This window comes from Poromitra crassiceps (genome assembly GCF_964638095.1).
Source record: "Poromitra crassiceps genome assembly, chromosome: 8".
NCBI classification, from domain to species: domain Eukaryota; kingdom Metazoa; phylum Chordata; class Actinopteri; order Beryciformes; family Melamphaidae; genus Poromitra; species Poromitra crassiceps.
In genome coordinates, this window is record NC_139629.1 from 32121714 (window position 1) to 32144662 (window position 22949).

Consider the following 22949-nt stretch of genomic DNA (forward strand, 5'->3'; position numbering starts at 1 on the left):
CATTTTTATAGACTTTGGTATGACTCAGCCAGGGATCGAACTCACGACCTCCCAGTCTCAGGGCGGACACTCAAACCACAAGGCCACTGAGCTGGTATATCATGGTTGTGTGCTAACTTGTGTGGGCCCCATGTAGTTACATTATGAAACACATCCCCTGGGATACTGGGATTGGCAGGCAGTTGGACTATCTTGTAAGTTCTGAAAATATGTGTCTATTGTTCCAGCTAACGTTATCGATTGTTCGTATGCCGAGCGGGGAAGGTCTCTTCTTCCTCGTGTCCGGCCATCGTCTATATCAGTGGTTCTCAACCTTTTTGAGTCGCAACCCCCCAAGAAAATAATTTTTTGGGGTCCGCGACCCCCACTGTCCGGTGATTTATTTAAATTGATTTAAAAATGCAAAATTACATGACATGTTCCATGGTTTGGAGGTCGCCACACACACACATGCATCTGAGCTGAGCCATTTTTCATTTCTTCATGGACGCATTGCAGCGTCCCTCCCTGACCTGCAGGTGGTTTAGGGTCTTCCAGACAGCCCAAGGTTGGTCATGGCCAGTAGCGAGGCATTCATTTGGAATGATGGCCCTCTCCATCCATTGGGTTGACTGGCTGCGCAAGCTGTTCCACTGATTGAGCCATTCTCCTGCATCAGCTGGGCTGCTGCTCTTCAATACGTCAGTGGTGTCCAAGAAAGTGTTCCTGGAGCTGAGACGGTTATGGGCACCAGAGTGATCATGGAGCAGGTGTTGCTCTGTGCGCTCGGCTTTTGCTTTTAAGATTGAGGAACCGGGTGGCAGCCGGTCATCTCAGCTGCTAGCAGCCAGACTATGAGCTGCTCAGCTGGGCAACGTAACGTTGTCATATAGCTAACCTCCTTAGCCTTCTAACCTCAGTGTTAGCGGGTGTGCTAAGCAGCCTTTCCCCTGCATAGCGAAGTAACCTTAGAACCAATCATGTTTGCTGGAGTAAAACACATATTTTCTGAACTTACCACTTCAGTTCTTCTAACGTTACTTCCTCACACACTTTTCTCCAAGCCATCTTGTTTTTATTGCGGTACTGATCACACATCAAATTGTAGCAGAAACTGTAGTAAAAATAACGTTAGCTCGAACGTCCTAACCATAGAGTCAATGGTCCTAATGTTATCCAACTTGTTGTTATTGCCGAACACAAGTACGCAGGGCTGTCATGAGAGGAGCTGCCAGTGACTGCTTGAGACTGGCTGTCACAGCTGTCAATCACATACTTTCTTTTTTCTATCCATTCTTTTTTCTTATTAAAAAAAAATTAACATACAAGAAGAAAAACATACTTTAATACCTTTATTTGATAACACTTAAACATACATTAGCATGATAAGAACTACCTAAAATGATATAAACCATCTTTGGGAAACAATTATTTGGCCTGTACTTTGATTGTTTAGTTTGGCTCATGTCCCATCCACTACGGCGGAGGCGGGACCTATACTAATGTACTGTAAATGGATGCATCTACTGTACACAGGGCCGTAGCCAGGGATTTTGGGCCCCATGAAAGGATATCACATCTGGTCCACGGATGCTGCGGCGGCAGAAAATTTTGGCCATTTGAAGCCCAATTTAGAGGAATATCTCATTTTAAATCAGACAGTTCCCCAAACTTTTGAGGAGCCAGTCAGATTGAAAAAGTAGCCGGATCATATTCGCGGCGTTTGTTCCAGTGGTCCTTTTCCCAATTAATAAACAAACCTCAAATATGTATCCATGAGTGTGACAATTGAAATAATCCCGAACAAATATTGTCATGCCGTAACCCAGGAACTTTGATGATAGAGAGGACCACAAAAAAATGTCCTCGCCACCAGAGGGCAAGATTTTGCTGAGGTTTGTGGGCCGAATGGCGCTGGTGCGGAAATTTTTTTGGGCATTTGAAGTCAGGTTTAGAGGAATAACTCATTTTAAATTAACAGTTGTGATGTCATTCTTCAGTCTTAAACACCAATATTTGATCCTTTTCTCATTCACTCCTATGTCACCACTTGCTCTCCCTGCAGGGCTTGAAATTAGCTTTTTTGGCCACCTGCCAATATGGCTGCTAGAAGTTACCAGCCAATTAGAATTTCCACTAGCCAAAATGTTTTTCTTGAAATAAACCAGAATATGAGTGGGTTAAATTAAGCATAAGTATCAGTAAGTGGCCCGGGATTCTCAAAGCCTGTGTTGAGGGTCACACGAACACAAATGCACTCTTGAAGCTAAATAAATCCAAAACCAACAAGTTAATTATTTACATTTTTTACTTCAATGTAGAACAGTAATTTCTTACACATGAGATTACGTTTAGCCTTTTAGTCATAAAGATTATTGAAAGATATTCCATATTCCAGACTGAAATGTTATAACAGAAGTGGAGTATTGGCCAGAATGACATGAACATTTGGACACTTATTCAGCGGGTATCTTGTATGTTGCGTTCAGGTGCACTGTAAAAAAAAAAAAAAAAATCATAGATACATACATGCATCTACTGTAGATACATACCTACATCTACTGTAGATACATACCTACATCTACTGTAGATACATACCTACATCTACTGTAGATACATACCTACATCTACTGTAGATACATACATGCATCTACTGTAGATACATACCTACATCTACTGTAGATACATACCTACATCTACTGTAGATACATACCTACATCTACTGTAGATACATACCTACATCTACTGTAGATACATACCTATATCTACTGTAGATACATACCATACATCTACTGTAGATACATACCTACATCTATTGTAGATACATACCTACATCTACTGTAGATACATACCTACATCTACTGTAGATACATACCTACATCTACTGTAGATACATACCTACATCTACTGTAGATACATACCTACATCTACTGTAGATACATACCTACATCTACTGTAGATACATACCTACATCTACTGTAGATACATACCTACATCTACTGTAGATACATACCTACATCTACTGTAGATACATACCTACATCTACTGTAGATACATACCTACATCTACTGTAGATACATACCTACATCTACTGTAGATACATACCTACATCTACTGTAGATACATACCTACATCTACTGTAGATACATACCTACATCTACTGTAGATACATACCTACATCTACTGTAGATACATACCTACATCTACTGTAGATACATACCTACATCTACTGTAGATACATACCTACATCTACTGTAGATACATACCTACATCTACTGTAGATACATACCTACATCTACTGTAGATACATACTGGACAGAGGCAGATCGATTCTCCCTCCCTTTGGTGGGTGACAATTAGCAGACTTATCCTTTTTATTGTTTGTAACTAAAGCAGTGGACGATAATTTATTTAGTCCACAGCGCCCTCTAGCCTCGGTGTAGAATTACACCGACAACCTAATCTGTAGTAATAATGCATGGCACAGCAGCAACGCCAGTTAGCTCGAAGGATAGCTAGCCGGTGGACCTGTGTGTGTGTGTGTGTGTGTGTGTGTGTGTGCCTGCGTGCGTGCGTGCATGTGTGTGTGTGCGTGTGCATGTGCATGTGCATGTGCGTGTGGTGGGGACCTGAATGAGATGTAGTGTTGGGAGATTGCAGGGTAGCTAAGTGTGAAATTAAGGAAGGTGTGTGTGTGTACTCAGGCGTTGGACATGTAATAGGGCGATGGCTCACAGGCCCTTCCACACACACACACACACACACACACACACACACACACACACACACACACACACACACAGGTATAATGGGGTCCTATGCCTCTTTAGCTGTGTATTGAGTATTGTCTCAGCCCTTTTGGAAAAGTGCCACTTCTCCTCTCACTCAATATCAGACACTAATGTCTCTCTCTCGCTCTCTCTCTCTTTCTCTTGCTCGTTCGCTCACTCACCCTCTCACCCCATTTGTGTAAAGAGAGAAAATGGTTGCAGTGAGAAATGGAGCAGAGTCAAGAGACAGAGGGTGATTCTAGACGGAGACTGATCTACTGGAGATGGAAGAGAGAGAGAGAGAGAGTTTGATAGAAAGGGATACGGAGAGAGAGAGAGAGAGAGAGTTTGATAGAAAGGGATAAGGAGAGAGAGAGAGAGAGAGAGTTTGATAGAAAGGGATAAGGAGAGAGAGAGAGAGAGAGAGTTTGATAGAAAGGGATAAGGAGAGAGAGCGAGGGAACGATTTGGAGAGAGAATATAGACAGAGGGAGGCTGAGATGAAACGAGCGTGCTGAGTACTAGAAACATTTATTTTGCGCTCTCTGCCTTCAGATAGTCATTTTGTATTGGTGTGTGTGTGTGTGTGGGGGGGGGGGGGCAGTCTGAGTCCAGTACCCTTTCTTGCTTGACCACAGGGACTAGCCCTACAGGGACTAGCCCTATGAACCTGAATGTTACTGACCACAGGGACTAGCCCTATGAACCTGAATGTTACTGACCACAGGGAGCACAGGGACTAGCCCTATGAACCTGAATGTTACTGACCAGTGACCACAGGGACTAGCCCTATGAACCTGAATGTTACTGACCACAGGGAGCACAGGGACTAGCCCTATGAATCTGAATGTTACTGACCACAGGTACTAGCCCTATGAACCTGAATGTTACTGACCACAGGGACTAGCCCTATGAACCTGAATGTTACTGACCACAGGGAGCACAGGGACTAGCCCTATGAATCTGAATGTTACTGACCACAGGGACTAGCCCTATGAACCTGAATGTTACTGACCACAGGGAGCACAGGGACTAGCCCTATGAATCTGAATGTTACTGACCACAGGGACTAGCCCTATGAACCTGAATGTTACTGACCACAAGGAGCACAGGGACTAGCCCTATGAATCTGAATGTTACTGACCACAGGGAGCACAGGGACTAGCCCTATGAATCTGAATGTTACTGACCACAGGGACTAGCCCTATGAACCTGAATGTTACTGACCACAGGGAGCACAGGGACTAGCCCTATGAATCTGAATGTTACTGACCACAGGGACTAGCCCTATGAACCTGAATGTTACTGACCACAGGGAGCACAGGGACTAGCCCTATGAATCTGAATGTTACTGACCACAGGGACTAGCCCTATGAACCTGAATGTTACTGACCACAGGGAGCACAGGGACTAGCCCTATGAATCTGAATGTTACTGACCACAGGGACCACAGGGACTAGCCCTATGAACCTGAATGTTACTGACCACAGGGACCACAGGGACTAGCCCTATGAACCTGAATGTTACTGACCACAGGGAGCACAGGGACTAGCCCTATGAATCTGAATGTTACTGACCACAGGGACTAGCCCTATGAACCTGAATGTTACTAACCACAGGGACTAGCCCTATGAACCTGAATGTTACTGACCACAGGGAGCACAGGGACTAGCCCTATGAACCTGAATGTTACTGACCACAGGGAGCACAGGGACTAGCCCTATGAATCTGAATGTTACTGAGCACAGGGAGCACAGGGACTAGCCCTATGAATCTGAATGTTACTGACCACAGGGACTAGCCCTATGAACCTGAATGTTACTGACCACAGGGAGCACAGGGACTAGCCCTATGAACCTGAATGTTACTGACCACAGGGAGCACAGGGACTAGCCCTATGAATCTGAATGTTACTGACCACAGGGACCACAGGGACTAGCCCTATGAACCTGAATGTTACTGACCACAGGGACTAGCCCTATGAACCTGAATGTTACTGACCACAGGGAGCACAGGGACTAGCCCTATGAACCTGAATGTTACTGACTGACTGTTATGATACGTCTTCAGGCAGGAGGTCATGACGTCTGAGAGGACTTCCTCAATATGTAGATCATCTTTTCCCACTTATCTTCAGTGCTTATTAGGGGTTTGCTTTGTGCTGCTTAGTTAGCTGTGTTCCCTTAGCTGGGAACCGTTTGAAACCTAGCTTATTTCCTGTCAGCTATTTTCATATACTCACTGTCTACACTGCAACAGGAAGATAGCTAGAATGTTTCTGTTGTCAAGTTGAACCTGTCTATATTCAGAGATGCTTGCAGATATAGCAGTGTTTCCCATACATAAAGGAATTTGTGGCGGGCCGCCACAAAAGGATTTTGACCACCACAAAAACATGTTGACCAAAAAAAAAAAAAAAAATGTTTTTTTTTTACAGTGCACCTGAACGCAACATGCAAGATACCCGCTGAATAAGTGTCCAATAAATGTTCATGTCATTCTGGCCAATACTTCTGTTATAGCATTTCAGTCTGGAATATGGAATATCTTTCAATAATCTATGATTTAGCTGCTAAATTGTCAAATACCGCCCATCTGCTCGCTACCCAGGCACTTATGTATGTACTTAACCTAACTAACTTAACCTAACTACTAACTATCCGGTGTGCACAACATTGTCAGCCTAAACTCTGGCTGACACCCCAAAAACCTACAATCCGCTACAGAAAAATGTATATTGTTTGTTTATTAACTGGCCCCCCTCGCCTTCTATCATTTCACGAAAGTGGCAAAGCAAGTTGAGTATCCCTGACCTATAGGGATAAATTTAGTTTGTCATTGTAAACCCACAGCACAGTAATGATGACATGTTCTTCATAGATCTAGCCTTAAGCTTTCTCAAAATACACCAAATTCATGCATTTTACTTTAAAATGTTTAAAAAAAATCTTGCGGGGGGCATGCCCCCGCACCCCACTAGGGGGTCTGCAGTCCCCCACCACAAATACTCAAAATCCTGTGGGAAACACTGTATAGGATCTAGGGCTGTGCGATTAATCGATTTTGAATCGTAATCAAATTAATTAGTTAGGACGATGTTAAAAAAATGAAAATCGTAAAATCGTTTTTTTTTTTTTTTTATTAAAATTTTAAATTTTAAATTTAATTTTCACTTTAACTAGGGTAAGTACGTTACGCGGGGCGGCTCTCTCTCATGTACGCATGCTGCTACTTGTCCATTCTCCCCGCTGTAAAGTCTCTCTAGAGGCTGTGATACTGGCTAGGGATGCCACGGTGTTGACATTTTCCCACTGCGTAATCAACACATGTCAGCACCGGTGTTACCGGTTACACCGTGTAAAAAAACAAAAAACAGACTCCAGAGCTGCTCAGCAGTCCTCACGGTCCGGAGTTTTAATTGAACTGCTCTCAGTCACACCCGTCAAGATAGTCACCAATGCAAGCGTGGTAGGGATGTCAGGTTAACCACACAGAATAGTTTGGAGCAGTTACGTTTGTCAGTCTATAAATTAGGCTACTTTGCACACAGTCCTTTCTACCCCATGTTTCTCCCATCCCTGCTGCTGCGCGCTGTTGTGAGCGGTGTCTGTCAGCCTCACATAACGTTAAACACTGGGGACAGATCTCCTCCTGGAGAAAAGAAACTAACTTCATTAGCCACAAATCTGGTGATTTCTTCTGGCCATGGGATTAACGTGACCAGCAAGCAGCAGTAAGCCAGGCAATGACGATAGCTGAGTAGCATGTGCTTTTATCACAGCTAAGTCATCAATGCTAATTATTACCATTAATGTTAGCGGAGGTTTAGCTAACATATTAGCATCAATCCTAGCGGAGATTTTTCTCTGTTAAAACCACATTTCCAGAAATGGCAGTGGCAAGAGAATACACACAGGCTTAGATAAGGGTCTTACCTACATGTCTATGAGGGGGGATTGTGTTCACAACATGTACAACTAACGTTACTTGCTGGTATGTCTAACCAGAGAGATACAAGGAACAGTACAGCCACACTCAGACAGCCAGGATAGGAGGGAGCGCTTGTAATATACACCAGCGCAGCTGAGCTCATGCTGAAACTGTCACGAGCGGGTGGAGTTGAAGGTGTTACCGGTGGGCATGTTATGTAATCGGTGTAAGGCTCCCCACCGTGTAACACTGGTAACACCTAATATCGCGGCAAGCCTAGTACTGGCTACTAAAAACAGCAGCGCAATGGACTTGTCGCACTGTGGGCTGTAGCCTACAAGATAACGATTGCCACAACACACTCACGCGCGCACACGAACACAGACGTTATCACCGGACGATGAAACGTTGCCTTTACAGTTCACATAATAACAAAACAACACGTGAGGCCACCGAGTACTGATAGATTGGCTGTATTCATGGCTGTAAGTTAGCAGCCTCAGCTGACTCACCTGTCCCTGTGTGTCTGAATTTCCCCCTAACTGCTATCGCAGTTCCACGCATTCCTGTTGTGACTTTGTGTTATTCTAGTACAGATATAACTCCGAGCACGGGTGGTCGATTAGACACTAATATAATTATCTCACGGAGGAACACGCAAATCCACCAGTGTCAAGTTAGCAAGCAACAGTTAAGCATAGCAGCGGCAAGCTAAAACAGGAAGTTGAGTTGTTCTACCTTCAGAGTAAAAGCGTAAATTGTCAATTATGGAAAAAAGGGGGGAAAAGAGCTCTGCAGGGCAACAAATGTTTAGAGAAGTATAATAGTATAATAAATCGAAATCGAAATCGAAAATCGAGTTTTGAGAGAAAAAATCGTCAATTTTAGTTTTAGGCAAAATCGCACAGCCCTAATAGGATGATATAGTATGTCTCACAGGAAGCAGGCTGCAGGGATAAGCTCTGCCTAGTCTGACTCACTGGAAGCAGGCTGCAGGGATAAGCTCTGCCTAGTCTGTCTCACAGGAAGCAGGCTGCAGGGTTAAGCTCTGCCTAGTCTGTCTCACAGGAAGCAGGCTGCAGGGTTAAGCTCTGCCTAGTCTGTCACAGGAAGCAGGCTGCAGGGTTAAGCTTTGCCTAGTCTGTCTCACAGGAAGCAGGCTGCAGGGTTAAGCTCTGCCTAGTCTGTCTCACAGGAAGCAGGCTGCAGGGTTAAGCTCTTCCTAGGGGAGAAGCTCTGCCTAGTCTGTCTCACAGGAAGCAGGCTGCAGGGTTAAGCTCTTCCTAGGGGAGAAGCTCTGCCATTGGCTTTGACCATTTCAGTCGGAGTGAAGGGAAATCCATTTCTGCTCCCTGTGTGTCGCTCTCAAATGACCCCACCACTGTGAAACAACAACAACACTAGCTAGCAAGCTACACGCTGAAAATGGCAAGTTTTGACGAAGATTTGGGTTGTGCAATAAAGCAGGCCTGCTTGGTACTTTGGGTGGATGGTTGTAAAGATAATAGAGCCTTTTTTCCCGCTATACCAGAGTGAGAGTAAGAGCAGCCAGACTCTCTCTTGTGCTGGTACGCAAGACTAAGGTGATAGCATCTATATCATCCTTAGATCTATATGATAGATCTAGGCAGTAGGGTGAGACTGACATTCCACATCCTCCGGGATGAAGCGTTAAGTTTTTCCATATCGGACGGAAGATGGACCAGGAGGCGGGCGCACCTGGGAAAGATTAACATGCATGTAAAACTTTCCATTTTTGGCCCGAAGGCTAATCCTCCTGCAGTGGAAGTCAGCTAAACCTCCGTCATTCAAACAATGGGTTAAGGAAGTGCTTTCTATGGTTCCATTAGAGAAGTTGAGGTACAATCGAAGCAACTCATGAGATAAATATGTCAAAACCTGGGCCCCTTTCATATAATTTGTTGAAAGTATATCTCTCTCTTGATAAAATCTTTTCTCATACAATGACACAATTGTATACAGGAGCCAGCCAGTTGAATTCAATAATGTTGTAAGTCTAACGTTCAAACACCTAAAGTAATGTACTGTACATGTATGAATGTATACCTGCTGTAACCAGACCACTGATTTTTCCTTTCCTTTCATTCCCCCCCCCCCCCCCCCCCCCCCCCCTTCTCTTTTTGTATTCACCCCACAAAGGCCTTGGGGGGGGGGGGGGGGGGGATTCTATACCTGTAAACTGAAAAATGATAAATAAAGTGTGGGGGGGGGGGGGGGAAATCCATTTTTAGCACGTGGGTGTTGCTAAGTCGCAGGTTGTTGTTCTTTGACGTAGCGATGGGTAGGCTACTTTTAAAAACTGTGGAATACCGGAAAGTGCGTCTGAAAAGGACAACAGCAATGGCGGAGCTTATACCCGCAGCTTACTTGCGTTGGGTCAGACTACATGTCCCACGTGTCTGTGTGTGTGTTGCAGGTGCATTGGACCGCTGTGTGATGGGCATCACTGCGGTGGACATACTGAACGCCTGTGACGAGCTGGCCCCGGCCATGGTGGACGCTCTGAGCCACCCGGCCGTCAACCTGAAGCAGGCCATGTCCCGCCGCAGCCTGGCTGCTCTGAAGAACATGGCTCAACACAAGCTCCAGACGCTGGCTACCAACCTGCTGGCTGCTGACAACGCTGACAAGGTAGACGCACGCATGCACATACACACGGCGCGCACGCACGCGCACACATACACACACACACACACACACACACACACACACACACACGCGCACACACACGCACACGCACACGCACGTGCACACACACACACACACACACACGCGCACACACGCACGCGCACACGCACACACACACACACACAGGCCATCTAGGTCAGATAGTTGTCCAAAGTCTCAGACCAATTAAAACTCTGCTGGAGATGAACCAAAGGTCAACGCTACAGCCACTCTTTGTGCTACTGTATGTGCGCGGCACGCACACACGCACACGCACACACACACGCACATGCACACACACGCACACACACGTGCACGCACACACACACACACACACGCACGCACACGGACACACACGCACACACACGTACACGCACACACACACACACACACGCATATAGGACACGCACACACACACACGCACGCACATAGCACGCTATCAGTCTCTCCCAGGGAAGGATGAACTATCTATGAACTATAAGGGCCCATATTTTGCTGATATAATTTATTATTATTTTATTGTTGGCCTCCAGTAGAGTAACTTATTGCATCATTCATAGTTTAAAAAACTCATTGTTTATCTTGTACTGGCTCTCACTGCCCCCTTCAGTTCAGCCTCTGTCTGAAACGCTCTGTTTTAGGTCCTGTCCCTTTAAGAACCCCCACCCTCCGAATTACTCCAGTTGGGCAGCGGGGGGAAAGTTTGTGTTTGAAAACCTCTGCCCAGACAGAGGACCTGGAACCCACGTTGAGAACCACTGCAAATCACAATCGTGCAGAGAGGGAGAGAGAGAGAGAGAGAGAGGGGGAGAGGGAGAGGGAGAGGGAGAGGGAGAGGGAGAGGGAGAGGGAGAGGGAGAGGGAGAAGGATAGGGAGAGGGCTGCAGCAAAAAAATCCAGTTGGGGATTCGCCGTCTAGCGCCGTCAACTCCTTGTTGTGAGGAATGAGGAAATGCCATTTCCTCATTTAACAGTGCTTGTCCCTCATCTAGCAAAACCTTCTGCAGGCTCACCGGAATGAGTTTTGAAATGGAGGAACAATAAAATGTTCCCCACCGACATGATTGCAAGTTCTTGGTAAACGACACAATAACGTTTTGGACGAGTTACGTTCGAGTATGCGCAGTCTCGCTGTCGCCGCTCATCGGCGGCAAGGCTCCAAGTCGTGGCTGCGCAAAACCATGCCGGGCGCTACTGTCGTGGCAGTCTACTGGAATGTCAGAACAGGGAAGGGAGGGGCAGGGCGCGGGCCCGGGCTAGGCTTGGCAACTGGCTCCATGTCCTCTCGTCTAGGAGACTTCATGGGGGGGAGGGGGGGTTCATGGGGGTAACATTAAAACACTTTCACCTATTTATTTGAAGCTTAGCCCATGTTTAATATGACCATCCAAGATTGTAACAACATATATATGATACAAAATTAAAAATTAGAATTTTGAATTTAAAACAAAAACATAGTATAAACTATTTTATAAATATGGAATGTGTTAAAAGAGACTATGAAAATATATAGCCTATTTAGGATATAGCTATAGGAGTGCTTTTATTGTGAAATTCCTCCTCACTTCCAAATCCACTTCACGTCCGTGACTTGACACACAGTAGCAAGCAGCAGAATGCCTGCCAGGAGTAATGTAAACATTTCAGAAAAGGAAAGTGAAGGCTGTTAGTTAGTTACCATAGTTAGTTATATGTGCGTTTCCTACACAGCAGCCCCAGCCCCCCCTGCGGAAAATAGGTTACCACGCGCCTGATAGGGTGCACAGTTGCCTGTTCCAGAGATCTGTTCGACTGAATCTGCCATCGACACGGATGAGCTTGGGTGGCTAAGCTACATACAATTTGAGTGCTGCTTGATTTGAGTGCAGCGTTTCATACCATTGATCGTTCTATCTGGTAGACGTTCAAATAATGTCTTCGGTGCCGGGGCGTAAGGCTCTCTGGAAGTTATGCTGACATGGTTGGTTAGGTTCAGTAGTGGGGCAGCACGTCATCAGCTCATTGGAAACATGACAGAATGTGTATGGTAAGTCATCAATTTTGGGCAGTGGTGGCCAGTGTTGGGCACTCATTACTAAAAAAGTAATATATTACATATTACTCGTTACTATTTTCAAAAGTAATATTATTACTTTACTTATTACTCCATGCCAAAAGTAATTCGTTAGATACTCGTTATATTACTTTTCCGTTACATTCCACACAAATGCAATAGGCCTTTTTCACTGCAGCGATTTTGTGTCTAAAAGGCAGGAGGTAACACAGGTGCACCAAGATGTTAATTGGGGCTTCCAACTTCCAGTCCATTTAGGTGTTCCAGTGCTGGAGCCTTAATTAGTTCGTTGGTTGCACCTACTCTGTCTTCTAGACACAAATGGCCGTTGTGAAAAAGGCCCATGGCGTTTTTCTCATCAAAATGCAGACTTTGCGGTGCGAATGTGTGAACTAGGTCTATTATGTGCCGTTCCATTTAAACTAATCGCTTTGCCAGAGCACAGCTTCCTACAGAGATGCTTGATGAAGAGCACACCTGGCTCAAAGTGATGACTGACAAGATGCAATCTTTTAAACAGCTTCTGTTTTATTAGAATGCAGTATGCACTGCCAATGCAAACTCAATACGTATAGGCTACATCTTTGCTTAACACGTTTGTGTCACAAATAACGTTAGCTCTGCAACATTAACATTAACCTGACAATAATAACAGCAATGTTTGATGTCCACCAGCTTGTGAGTTTTTACGTTATCTCTGTATTTTAACAGTTTTCCGGTTTCTGTTGTGCTGTCCTCTCGTCTCGTAACGTTAACGTTAGGAAGTTTGAGCTCGTGTTTTTCACAGTGGAAAGAGTGTTAGTAGTCTACCTGTCCTGGACACCGTTTACATTTGTCTTTGATGTTCAATCGTGTCACCTTTCTTCCCGACAAAAACAAAGTTATGGGAATATATCCAGCCACGGATTTTCCTCCTTGGCTCAGCACAGGGCAGAGAGGGTGCTCTGAAGTGCTCTGCGGTGACGTCACCTTGTTTTGGGAGCGTTAAAAGCCGTGCTGCTTGTGATCAGTGAATGCCGACTGCGTGTCGTTTCGCAGCGCAGCGGCATCACAGAATGGACTCAACAAAAGATGTAACGACTAACGTAACGAGCTCGTTTATCTTGAAGTAACTGTAATATTATTACTTATATTCTATAGTAATTCGTTACACTACTCGTTACTTGGAAAAAGTAATATTATTACAGTAACGAGTAACTAGTAACTCGTTACTTCCCAACACTGGTGGTGGCCCAATGGTTAGAGAAGCGAGCTTGTGACCGGAAGGTCGTCGGTTCAATCCCCGGGACCGGCAGGATAAATCTGGGTGGGGAAAGTGAAAAGGCAGCGCTTGCCCCTCCCTCATTACCACCACTGAGGTGCCCTTGAGCAAGGCCCTTATCCCCAACTGCTCCAGTGGAGCTGATCAGTGGCCAGCAGATCAGACTGTGGTTGTACTGGTCAGCTTCCAGGTATGAATGTGTGTGTGTGAATGTGAACAGGGCACTCCTGAAAAAGAGAGCATTGCTCTCAGTGAGACTCCCCCTGTATAAATAAAGGTACAATCAATGTTACGTTTGGTCACTTCCATAGTGCAGTACAACAATTTTCATTGAGGAAAAATGTCCAGTGGACACTGTGACAGTGAGTCTACTTGCTAAGCTAGCTAGCGTTAGCCCACTAACGTTAGTGTTAGCTAGCCAGAATAACCGTAACGTTACTGTACCCTCCGGAGCCAGATGACGGTCAGACCCAAACCCAAGCAGTAACAGGGTTCATTGGACGCATCTCTGTGTGCTGTTACTGCGGCTTGTGTTTATCGGTACCATGTGGGATCGCCGACCGGGACCAAGCAAGCAAATGACCGCTTGATACATGAAGCAAGCGGTCATTTTGCTATCTAGTGCACCTCAGAGGGGAGGGGAGGGGGAAGCCAGATGCGCATGCGGGAGCCACTCCCTACTCTGAGTAGGGAGTGGGGCTTTCCATTAACAAAATAAAAGCCTGTTATTTTCTTCTCAAAAAGGAAGGTGTTTTCCCCCTTTTTTTTCACGTTTTGTAAAAAATTAAATCCTGCATTAACTTTTCAAATGGACCTATGGACAAGGTTAAGTATACATTTCGTAAAGGATTTACCCTGCTCCATGCTCTTTAAAGGCCCATTCCGCCACTTCTGACTCTTACTGACACCGGTGGCCATTAAGTAACTTCAGGCAGCCTGTGCTGGCGCCCGTGCACCGTACTCGCGCAAGCCCAGCAGCTGCCTGGCCCAAAACAGTGCTGATCTGTGGTGTTTGTTGCTTTGTAACGTTAGCTGATAAAAGTCACTTGAAAACAGCAACTTGGAAACTTTTATCGGCCAGATCAGCCTCAAGACGGCTGGGAAGGATTCTGAACGAATTAACAGACGTTATTGTGGCATGTTTGCTTATGTTTTGGCTTGCGTTGCTGTGGTGAACTGGATAAATAGTCTAACGTTACAATGAGCCAGGAGCTAACTGCCTGCTTACCCTGGGGCTGATGTGAGCTGGACGCAACCAAACGAACAGGTACTTGATCTGTTACTGCAGTCAAACCAATGTGTCATAAGCATAATGGTAGTGATATTAAGACATATTTGCGACTGTTAGATTATCCACAAAAAACGGTAACGTTATTAGCAGATCTGGGTGGTAAATCGATTAGCTATATTAGTTAGCCGCCTTAGCAAGCATGCTAACGTTATCTAATAGCCAGCCAAACCACAATATCACAATAGATTTCAGTGTTGTCTTTTCTGACGAATGATGGTTTTTCCCACAACAATTTCATCATTCGTCATTTTGTGCATCAATTTTTGCACCAGCCAGCTGAGGTAGGTCTTATGCAGTAAGTTTTGTGGTAAACAGCAGATAACAACACAAGCTAAGTTAATACAACAAGCTAACCATCCAGTTTAAAGTCACTCACCGACTTCACTATTCCAAGTCTAGGTTGCATAGGATCTACCCTTCTGTCTCACCACTATGTGATAGGTGTCAAAGGTCAGAGGGTACACTGTCACACGCTTTTTGGTTTTGCTCTTCACTGTCCGGATTCTGGGCCAAAATATTTGACTGGTAAAATAACGCTTCAGCCGGAGGCGGAACTCGCCATCTTCGGCTGTTCTGAATCCTCTCTGCTCCTCCCTACGGCTGTGCAGGAGTCTCTGACGCAGGAGACCACTGTCGCAAAGGAACTCATTCTGAAGGAGTGGAAGTCTCACTCTCCACCTTCTTTTCGGCTGTGGCTGGCGGACATGGTTTCGGTTGTGCGTCTGGAGACTCCCGGAGGTTCCTGAGGACTAACTCACTTGGGAAGTTCTCAATTATTTGAGAGCAAACGACCAAAGTTGGTCGTTCCTGACCTACTTTGATGAGGTTAGAAACAAATAAGTCGCCCCCTGGCTTCTCATGGACTCTTTGCACAGGATTTTATGTACGGCATCTCTTACAGGCACTTAAGCACCTTATGCGACTGGTAGCATCATACTGTATGTTTATACTGTATGTTTATACTGTATGTTTTTTGTTTAGTTTTTCTGTGTATGTTTGTGTCTGTTTGTTTTGCTTTGGTTTGTTCTGAAAATTGAAAAAAAAATATGTATATAAAAAAATACAAGCTAACGCTAATGTAAAAGGTCCGACGACCCCATGAACCGAAAACATCCCCCACTCAAGTATGCCCCCCCCCTCCCCCGACGTCAGTCACATTGCTGCTGTTTTGCCAGACGGCCATCTATCTATACATACAAATCTTTTATTTTTCTGTGTGGACTTTTTACTGGACTCTGTTGTTGCAGGTTGTTTGCTGATGTTCGTTCACTGCATTAGCTAACGTTAGCCTGTTTATCTTCTTCGCTGGTGTATTTACTGGCTGAAGTGCTGAGAGGCAGGCTCATGAATGCTCAGAAACGTCACATCCGCCCGATTTTCCGCGAAACCTCAGCCCGAGGAGCCGAAGCTGCTCGTAGAATTCAGCACAGCACAGGAACAGTCCTGATCTGTGGGGGCTATCGCATCTCATTGAAGAGGCGGATGGCAGTTGGGTAGAAGCTGTCCTTGTGACGAGAGGTTCTGGACTGGTAGTGCCAGACATCAGTCTTCTGCCATGGTGGAGGGCCATGAAAAGTTCCTGTCCTGGCTGGGGATCAGCCATCATTCTGGCAGTGTCTAGTACCTGAATGGATGGCAGGCTGCAGTCGCCTACCTTTTCAGCACGGCCGATGATGTTCTGCAGATGTGTGCAGCAGCAGCATCATATCAGACGTTGATGGAGGTGAGGATGGACTCGATGGTGGAGAAAAGTGCCAAAAGTGTCATAACCAGCATCAAAAGCCCCACATTTATCTCAAATTTGGGTCTCTGGGGCAGCGTTTGGAAAAGATAGAAAGCAAAATATTTCATTGATCAAGTCAAGTGTACATTTTCAGACGGAATTCCGCAAAAGTCAAAGTGCTTGCGGGTGTGGCCGCTAGGGGCCCAGGCATCTATACGAGGGACTGTGTATGTCTGTATGTCCCCATGATAGTAGACAAATCACATCTCACACTGCACTGAGGTCATAAATCACTGATTATGTCATAATAGTTCTATGTCCAAGGCCAGAAAATGGCCAGGGCAATGATGATGTCATGCAGTTCTCGCCGGCTCAGCCTGGTGGCCAGCAGCCTGTTGCACCAGCTGAACGTAAGTTCTGTCAGGGTGTAAAGTCCACACTAACTGCTACGTTCAAACTAGTTAGTTTGACACTAAAGTTGTGTCTTTGTTGAGTTGCACCACAGAGACGTAAGGTACATCTTAACTAGTAGACCGTAAAGTCCATACTAATCAGAATAGTGTCGCAGACAATGACGTGTACAGTATATGTGACCAATCAGTGAAAAGCACGGTGGAAACGGTGTTTATTTACGGTTGTTTAAGTAAGTGGAGTGAAAACAGGACATGTTGCCCACCGCAAATTAGTGCTTTCATATTTCATCAACACTAACCAAATGAGAACGTTATTGAGTAACGTTCGTTTAAAATTCATATTACTGTTAACGTTTATCTGTGAGCTCTTCATCAGTATTGTAGGCTAATTTACCACCATCCTGCCTCACTAAATTGTTGCGGTTATTTTAATTTGTATGCAGTGCTGCAGCTTGTGGGAAACAAAAGCGTGAGTCATATCAAAGGGAGTAATAATTGATCACGGAGAGCGCGTTGCGGACGCAAAACAACGATGCGCCACGGTGCCAAGTTGCAATCCGTGCCAACTGCTATTTTACGGAGGACTTTACACCTAGTAAGAGGTAGGTGTAAAATTTAAGTTCTAACTTATGCCTACGTTGTAACTATTTCACTTGGTGCAACCCAAATATTTTTAGTAGTGCGTAAACTCGGACTTAGTGAGACTTTACATTCAAACTAGCTTACGTTTCAACTTACGCACAGCTGGTGCAACCCACTGCAGGTCACTACTATAGCAATGTCATATATCACTGATTATGTATATTCTATGCTCACGCTCGAGCAATTGTGATGTCATCGGTGAGTGATGTCACAAGTTGTCATCATTGATGTCACTCCATGTCAGCATGATGTCATCAGTGATGATTACTCGAGCAATTGTGATGAGTGATCGTAAGTCGTAAGTGATGTCACTCAGACAATTGTGACGTCAGCGGTGACACCTTCAGTGATGATGTCGTCATGTCACTCGAGCAATGGTGATGATGTCCACAGTGAGTGAAGTCAACAGTGAGTGATGTCATCAGATGCTTTGTTCAGAATCTACACACGTAGTAACTTGTCTTTTGGTGTGCAAGCTTCCATTATGTAAAGTTGCAGCCAAAGTTGCACTCAAAATCTGTGTGGTTGTGAAATTGCTTTTAGTTGGCTGTTGTCACTCGAGCAATTGTGATGTCATCGGTGAGTGATGTCACTCAAGCAATTGTGATGTGATCAGTGAGTGATGTCACTCGAGCAATTGTGATGTAATCGGTTTAGATGTCGTCAGTGAGTGGTCTACAGTGAAGATGACATCAGTGATGTCAGTCGAGCAATTATGTCATCGGTGATGTCTCAGTGAGGAATGCCATTAGTGTGATGATGTCATCAGTGATTAAGTCACTTGAGCAATTTGATGTCATCAGTGACTGTCACTCGAAGAATTGGGATGCCATTGGTGCTATTGTCGTCAGTGATGTTACTCGAGCAATTGTGATGTCGTCGGTGATGTCATAAGTGATAGAGAAATTGTGATGTCATCGGTGCTGATGTCTCAGTTAGTGATGTTATGAGTCATGTCATCACTGATGACATCATCACCGATGCTTCGTTCACAAACTGCGCACCTAGTAACTTGCCATGGCGTTATTAGACACTGTGTTTTGTTTTTCTTGCTGCACTTAAGTTCTGGTCTGGTGTGCAAGCTTACATTATGTAAAGCTGCAGCCTGCAACTCAAAATCTTTTGAATGGCTTTTAGTTGGCTTTGCTGTCTCTTCTGGTGCTCTAACGTTGACTTCATGCAGAACATGCAGGTGTCTCCCTTGGCACAGGCCACAGGGCTTCTTGAGATTAAGGTTGCAGTGCTTAGCTTGATGGCGGCCTGCACAGAGCCAGCACAGCCCATTGGTCCATATCCACTTCTTGAGACAGTCCTTGGACAGCTTTGTGACGGCCGTGCACTGATTGAAGTAGTGTTCTGCCTTGCAGTAAGGGCAGTAAGGCATTACAGCCTTACTACCCTTCAGGAGGTTCTTCACTGCTATGAGTTGGGCAAATTCACTAGGGGCACGGTAGCTTAAGTTGGGGATGGTTGGTCTGGGTCCCCTGTAGGTTTGCTCTGCTACAGCTCTTAGGCCATAGGGAGGATGAACCGGTGGGTGACCAGACTGGTAGCAACTTGTAGACTGTTGAGTTAAGACAGCTGCTGGATATCTAGGAGTCCTGGGAGGTGGTGGCTGCACGGTGGTTGGTGTAGGTACCCTGTAGGTTTGCTCAGGTACAGCTGCTATGCCATACGGAGGCTGAACGGGTCGGTGCCCAGACTGGTACCAACTTGTAGACTGTTGAGGTAAGAATGTTGCTGGATAGCTAGGAGCCGTGGGAGGTGGTGGCTGCAAGGTAGGGAGGCCTTGACAGTGTGGTAATTGCGTTGCGGTGGTCTGGTAAGTCAGACGGTACTCCCTATCAGACTCATGGAAACACATGTGTGGAGGCTCCTGCTGCCTGGAATTATTCATCAAGGTTGGTTGTCTCTGCTGCCCATCATCTTCCTCCTCACTATCATAAATCACTGCTGTTCTTTTCCTCTTGGTAGTGATAATCGAGGTGTCCAACTCCATTGATCCATCCAATTCAGCAACATGGGAGACGTTCCTACTTTGCTCAAGCTCTTCTTTATCTCTTTTCTCACAGGAGTTATCCACATTAAAATTAACTCTTGGTTTCTTCTCACTTGACCACTCCCTGTTGTGTTGAACCGGTTGTCTGAGCCATGCTGGTTCTGTGTTCGATGCCATGCTCTCAGTCAGGTGCGTTTGCATCTGCGACTGGGCCTTCATCAATGCCTGAGCCTTCTGGACCCTCCCCTCGATGTAGTGGTGTGCTTCTTGGTCCACGGTGGCCTCGTCATGGTCGTTGACGAGAGAGAACATGAGGTCGTGATCAGAGATGCCAAACATATTCATGTCATGGAGGTAGGCGATGTGTTCATCCAACTTAGGATCTGTCCGCCTGTGTCTGGAGTGCAGGGATTGGAGCTGCATCTGCGTGGAAGAGGATCTTGTATCTTGCAGCGTGAAGAGCTCCCTCAGCTCCTGCTGGCTGAAGTAGCGGAATGGATTCTTCATGTCCCCAGTGGCCTGTCTGACCAGGGAATCTTTAAAGATTTGCCGTCTGTAGATCTTCTCCTCCACCGTCCCACAGGTGATCAGCCTGTAGATCACCACGTTTTCAGTCTGGCCGATACGGTATGCTCTGTCAACAGCCTGAGCATCTGTGGCTGGGTTCCAGCTGGGGTCGAAGATCACAACTCTGGTTGCTGCCGTCAAATTGATTCCAACTCCACCTACCTGCGTGGTCAGGAGGAAGACGGAGTGCTGCTGCTCTGTCTGGAACTTTGAGATGAGCATCTCTCTCTCGGCAAGCTGAGTTATCGTACCGTCCAGTCTCAATATTTTGAAGCCTCTATTTTCCAGGACTTGTTGAATGATTCTAAGAACCTTTCTGGAACGAGAAAAGACGAGTGTGCGGTGACCTTCCTGTTTGAGCCTCTCGAGAAGCGCCATCAGAAACACAAGCTTTCCGGACTCTGATATTAAGTCTTCTGATATTAATTTTCCGTCGGTTGTTTCGGTGTCATTTGCACTCTTCAGGCCTAACTGAGCCCTAGCCTGCTGAGTGAGCAGTCTTGGGTGGTCACACAACTTCTTCAGGATGTCCAGTTCAGCGAGAGGCGACGCCGTAGTCATCAGCACCTGCTTGACATGGTCCGTTGAAAGAAACTGCCTATATATATCTTCCTGCAACTTGCTCAGGTATGTCCAAACGATTAGGTCGTTCTTCCTCGTCAGTGTTGGCATGACCGCCCCAACTTCTTTGGGATGATTCGGGACTTTGCCATCCTTGTCTATGCGTTGTTCTTTCAACTGTGTGCTCTTCATCTTCTGCACCTCAGATTTTGTCCTGCGGAGGAAGTAGGGCTTTATAATGGCCATCAGGTTCTCAGACATCTTGAACCCTAGAGCCTTCTCTCGAGGATCTGCGTCCTTCTCTCTGGCACGTGTGATGGGGTTCTCATACTCCACTTTAAACGTTTTAGAGGTGCCGAGGAGCGTGCCTTGGCAAGCAAAGTCAAAGAGAGCCCACATTTCTCTCAGTTTGTTCATGACTGGAGTGCCTGTTAGAAGAACACGGTTTCTGGCGGGTATGCCGTCGGCACTTTTGGCTGTTTTTGTGGAGCTGGTTTTTATTTTGTGTGCTTCATCCAGGATCATGTAGTCCCATTTGAACTTTTGGCCACAGTGGAATGCCAGGCGCCGCCAGTTGTTGATAAGCATTGGGTACGTGGTGATGATCACGCCACCCAGGCTCTGAATTTCCTTCAAATTCTTGTTCCGCTCCGCCTTGCATATGCCGTGAAACTCCTTGACCCTCATGCCAGGAGCCCACTTGGCAAACTCTTTGGTCCAGTTTATGATGATTGTTGTTGGCATGACAAGCAGCGTGTGTTTCACCAGTTGAACACGGTACATGCCGGAAAGGAAGCAGATGACCTGGATGGTCTTCCCGAGGCCCATGTCATCTGCCAGAATCCCTCCCTTATGGCCGTCTCTGTACAGACTGTACAAGAAGGCTACTCCAGCTCTCTGGTGCTCATACAGATTGTCATGTAATTCTCTGAAAAGCATTAAGCCGCTGTTGTTGATGTTGACAAACTCTTCATCCTTACTCTCTGAGCCTTGCTGTGCCATAACCATTTTATTTTTCTCACTTGCATTAATGCCATCTGACTCCTCAGGTGCTTCGCTAGCATGAGCTAATTTCCTGCGCTTGGCTTCAGGATTGGAGAGTAGAGAACCTTTCCTTTTTAGCATTGTTGGAGTTTGTTCTTTGTGCAGAGTCCAGTTCATTTGACTGCTCAAGTAGTGTAGTACCGATGCGCGTGGTACTCGAATTGTTGGACGTTGGCACTTAGGTCACGTGGCGACGTAGCTAAGAGGCAAGATACCTGCTTGAGTGTGTACTCTCAAATCCCTGGAGGTTGTCTCTTAGGTTGTACAACGACTTAGCTAAGAGTCGAGATATATGTGATGCCTTAACAGTGCTTATGGTCGTCCTGAGGGAAGAGCTCTGTTAAATACCAATCCCATCATCTACTGGCCTTATTATCAGTGATCATCAGTGATGATGTCATCAGTGATGTCACTTGAGCAGTTGTGATGTCATCAGTAATGCCACTCAATAAATTACTGTCAATAATAACATCGCTGATGTCATAAATCACTGATGATGATGATGTCAAAATGTCAACACTGACATCGGTGATGCTGTCACAGTATCCAATTAACTGATGTCAATGACCGGGGCAACTCAAGATCTCGACATCACCAATTCTATACATGAGTGTCAGTGATGTCACCAGTGATGTCACACACACCCTCACACACACTGCTCGAGATGCCTGTGTGACATGTCAGTCTTGACATTGTGACATCATTGGTGCACAATTGCTCAACTGAGCATGCTCAGCCTGAGTGAGATCACTGATGATGTCATAATGTAATGCACTGATGATGTCACACTTGACATTGTGACATCACCCGCGCACAATTGCTTAACTTGGCATGCTCAGCCCGAGTGACATGTCAATGCACTGATGATATCACTCTTGACACTGTGATATCACCAGTCATAAGTGCACACTGCACATGAGCAATTGTGTGTTTTCCTTCTGTGGTGTTTTATGGCAGTTGGCATCCTTTATGTTGCATCCAGGTCACTGACATGTGGTTCTAGACTGCTTGACCAGGTCACCACTATG

At 45.7% G+C, this 22949-nt stretch overlaps 1 protein-coding gene and 1 pseudogene across 2 annotated transcripts in view; one reads left to right on the forward strand and one right to left on the reverse strand.

Annotated features, from left to right (window-relative positions):
- The window catches only part of wdr7 (WD repeat domain 7), a 366561-nt gene that overhangs the window by 67501 nt on the left and 276111 nt on the right, over positions 1–22949 (forward strand). The window contains exon 15 of the mRNA XM_083642120.1: positions 10117–10331. Within this exon, the coding sequence (XP_083498246.1) occupies positions 10117–10331 (215 nt within the window). The remainder of the gene's footprint in view (positions 1–10116; positions 10332–22949) is intronic.
- Positions 11575–21879, reverse strand: LOC310781572 (DNA excision repair protein ERCC-6-like pseudogene; annotated as a pseudogene). Its single transcript has 2 exons — positions 18919–21879; positions 11575–11664 (listed from the first exon to the last, which is right to left on the reverse strand). The product of its transcript is annotated as a DNA excision repair protein ERCC-6-like pseudogene (transcript).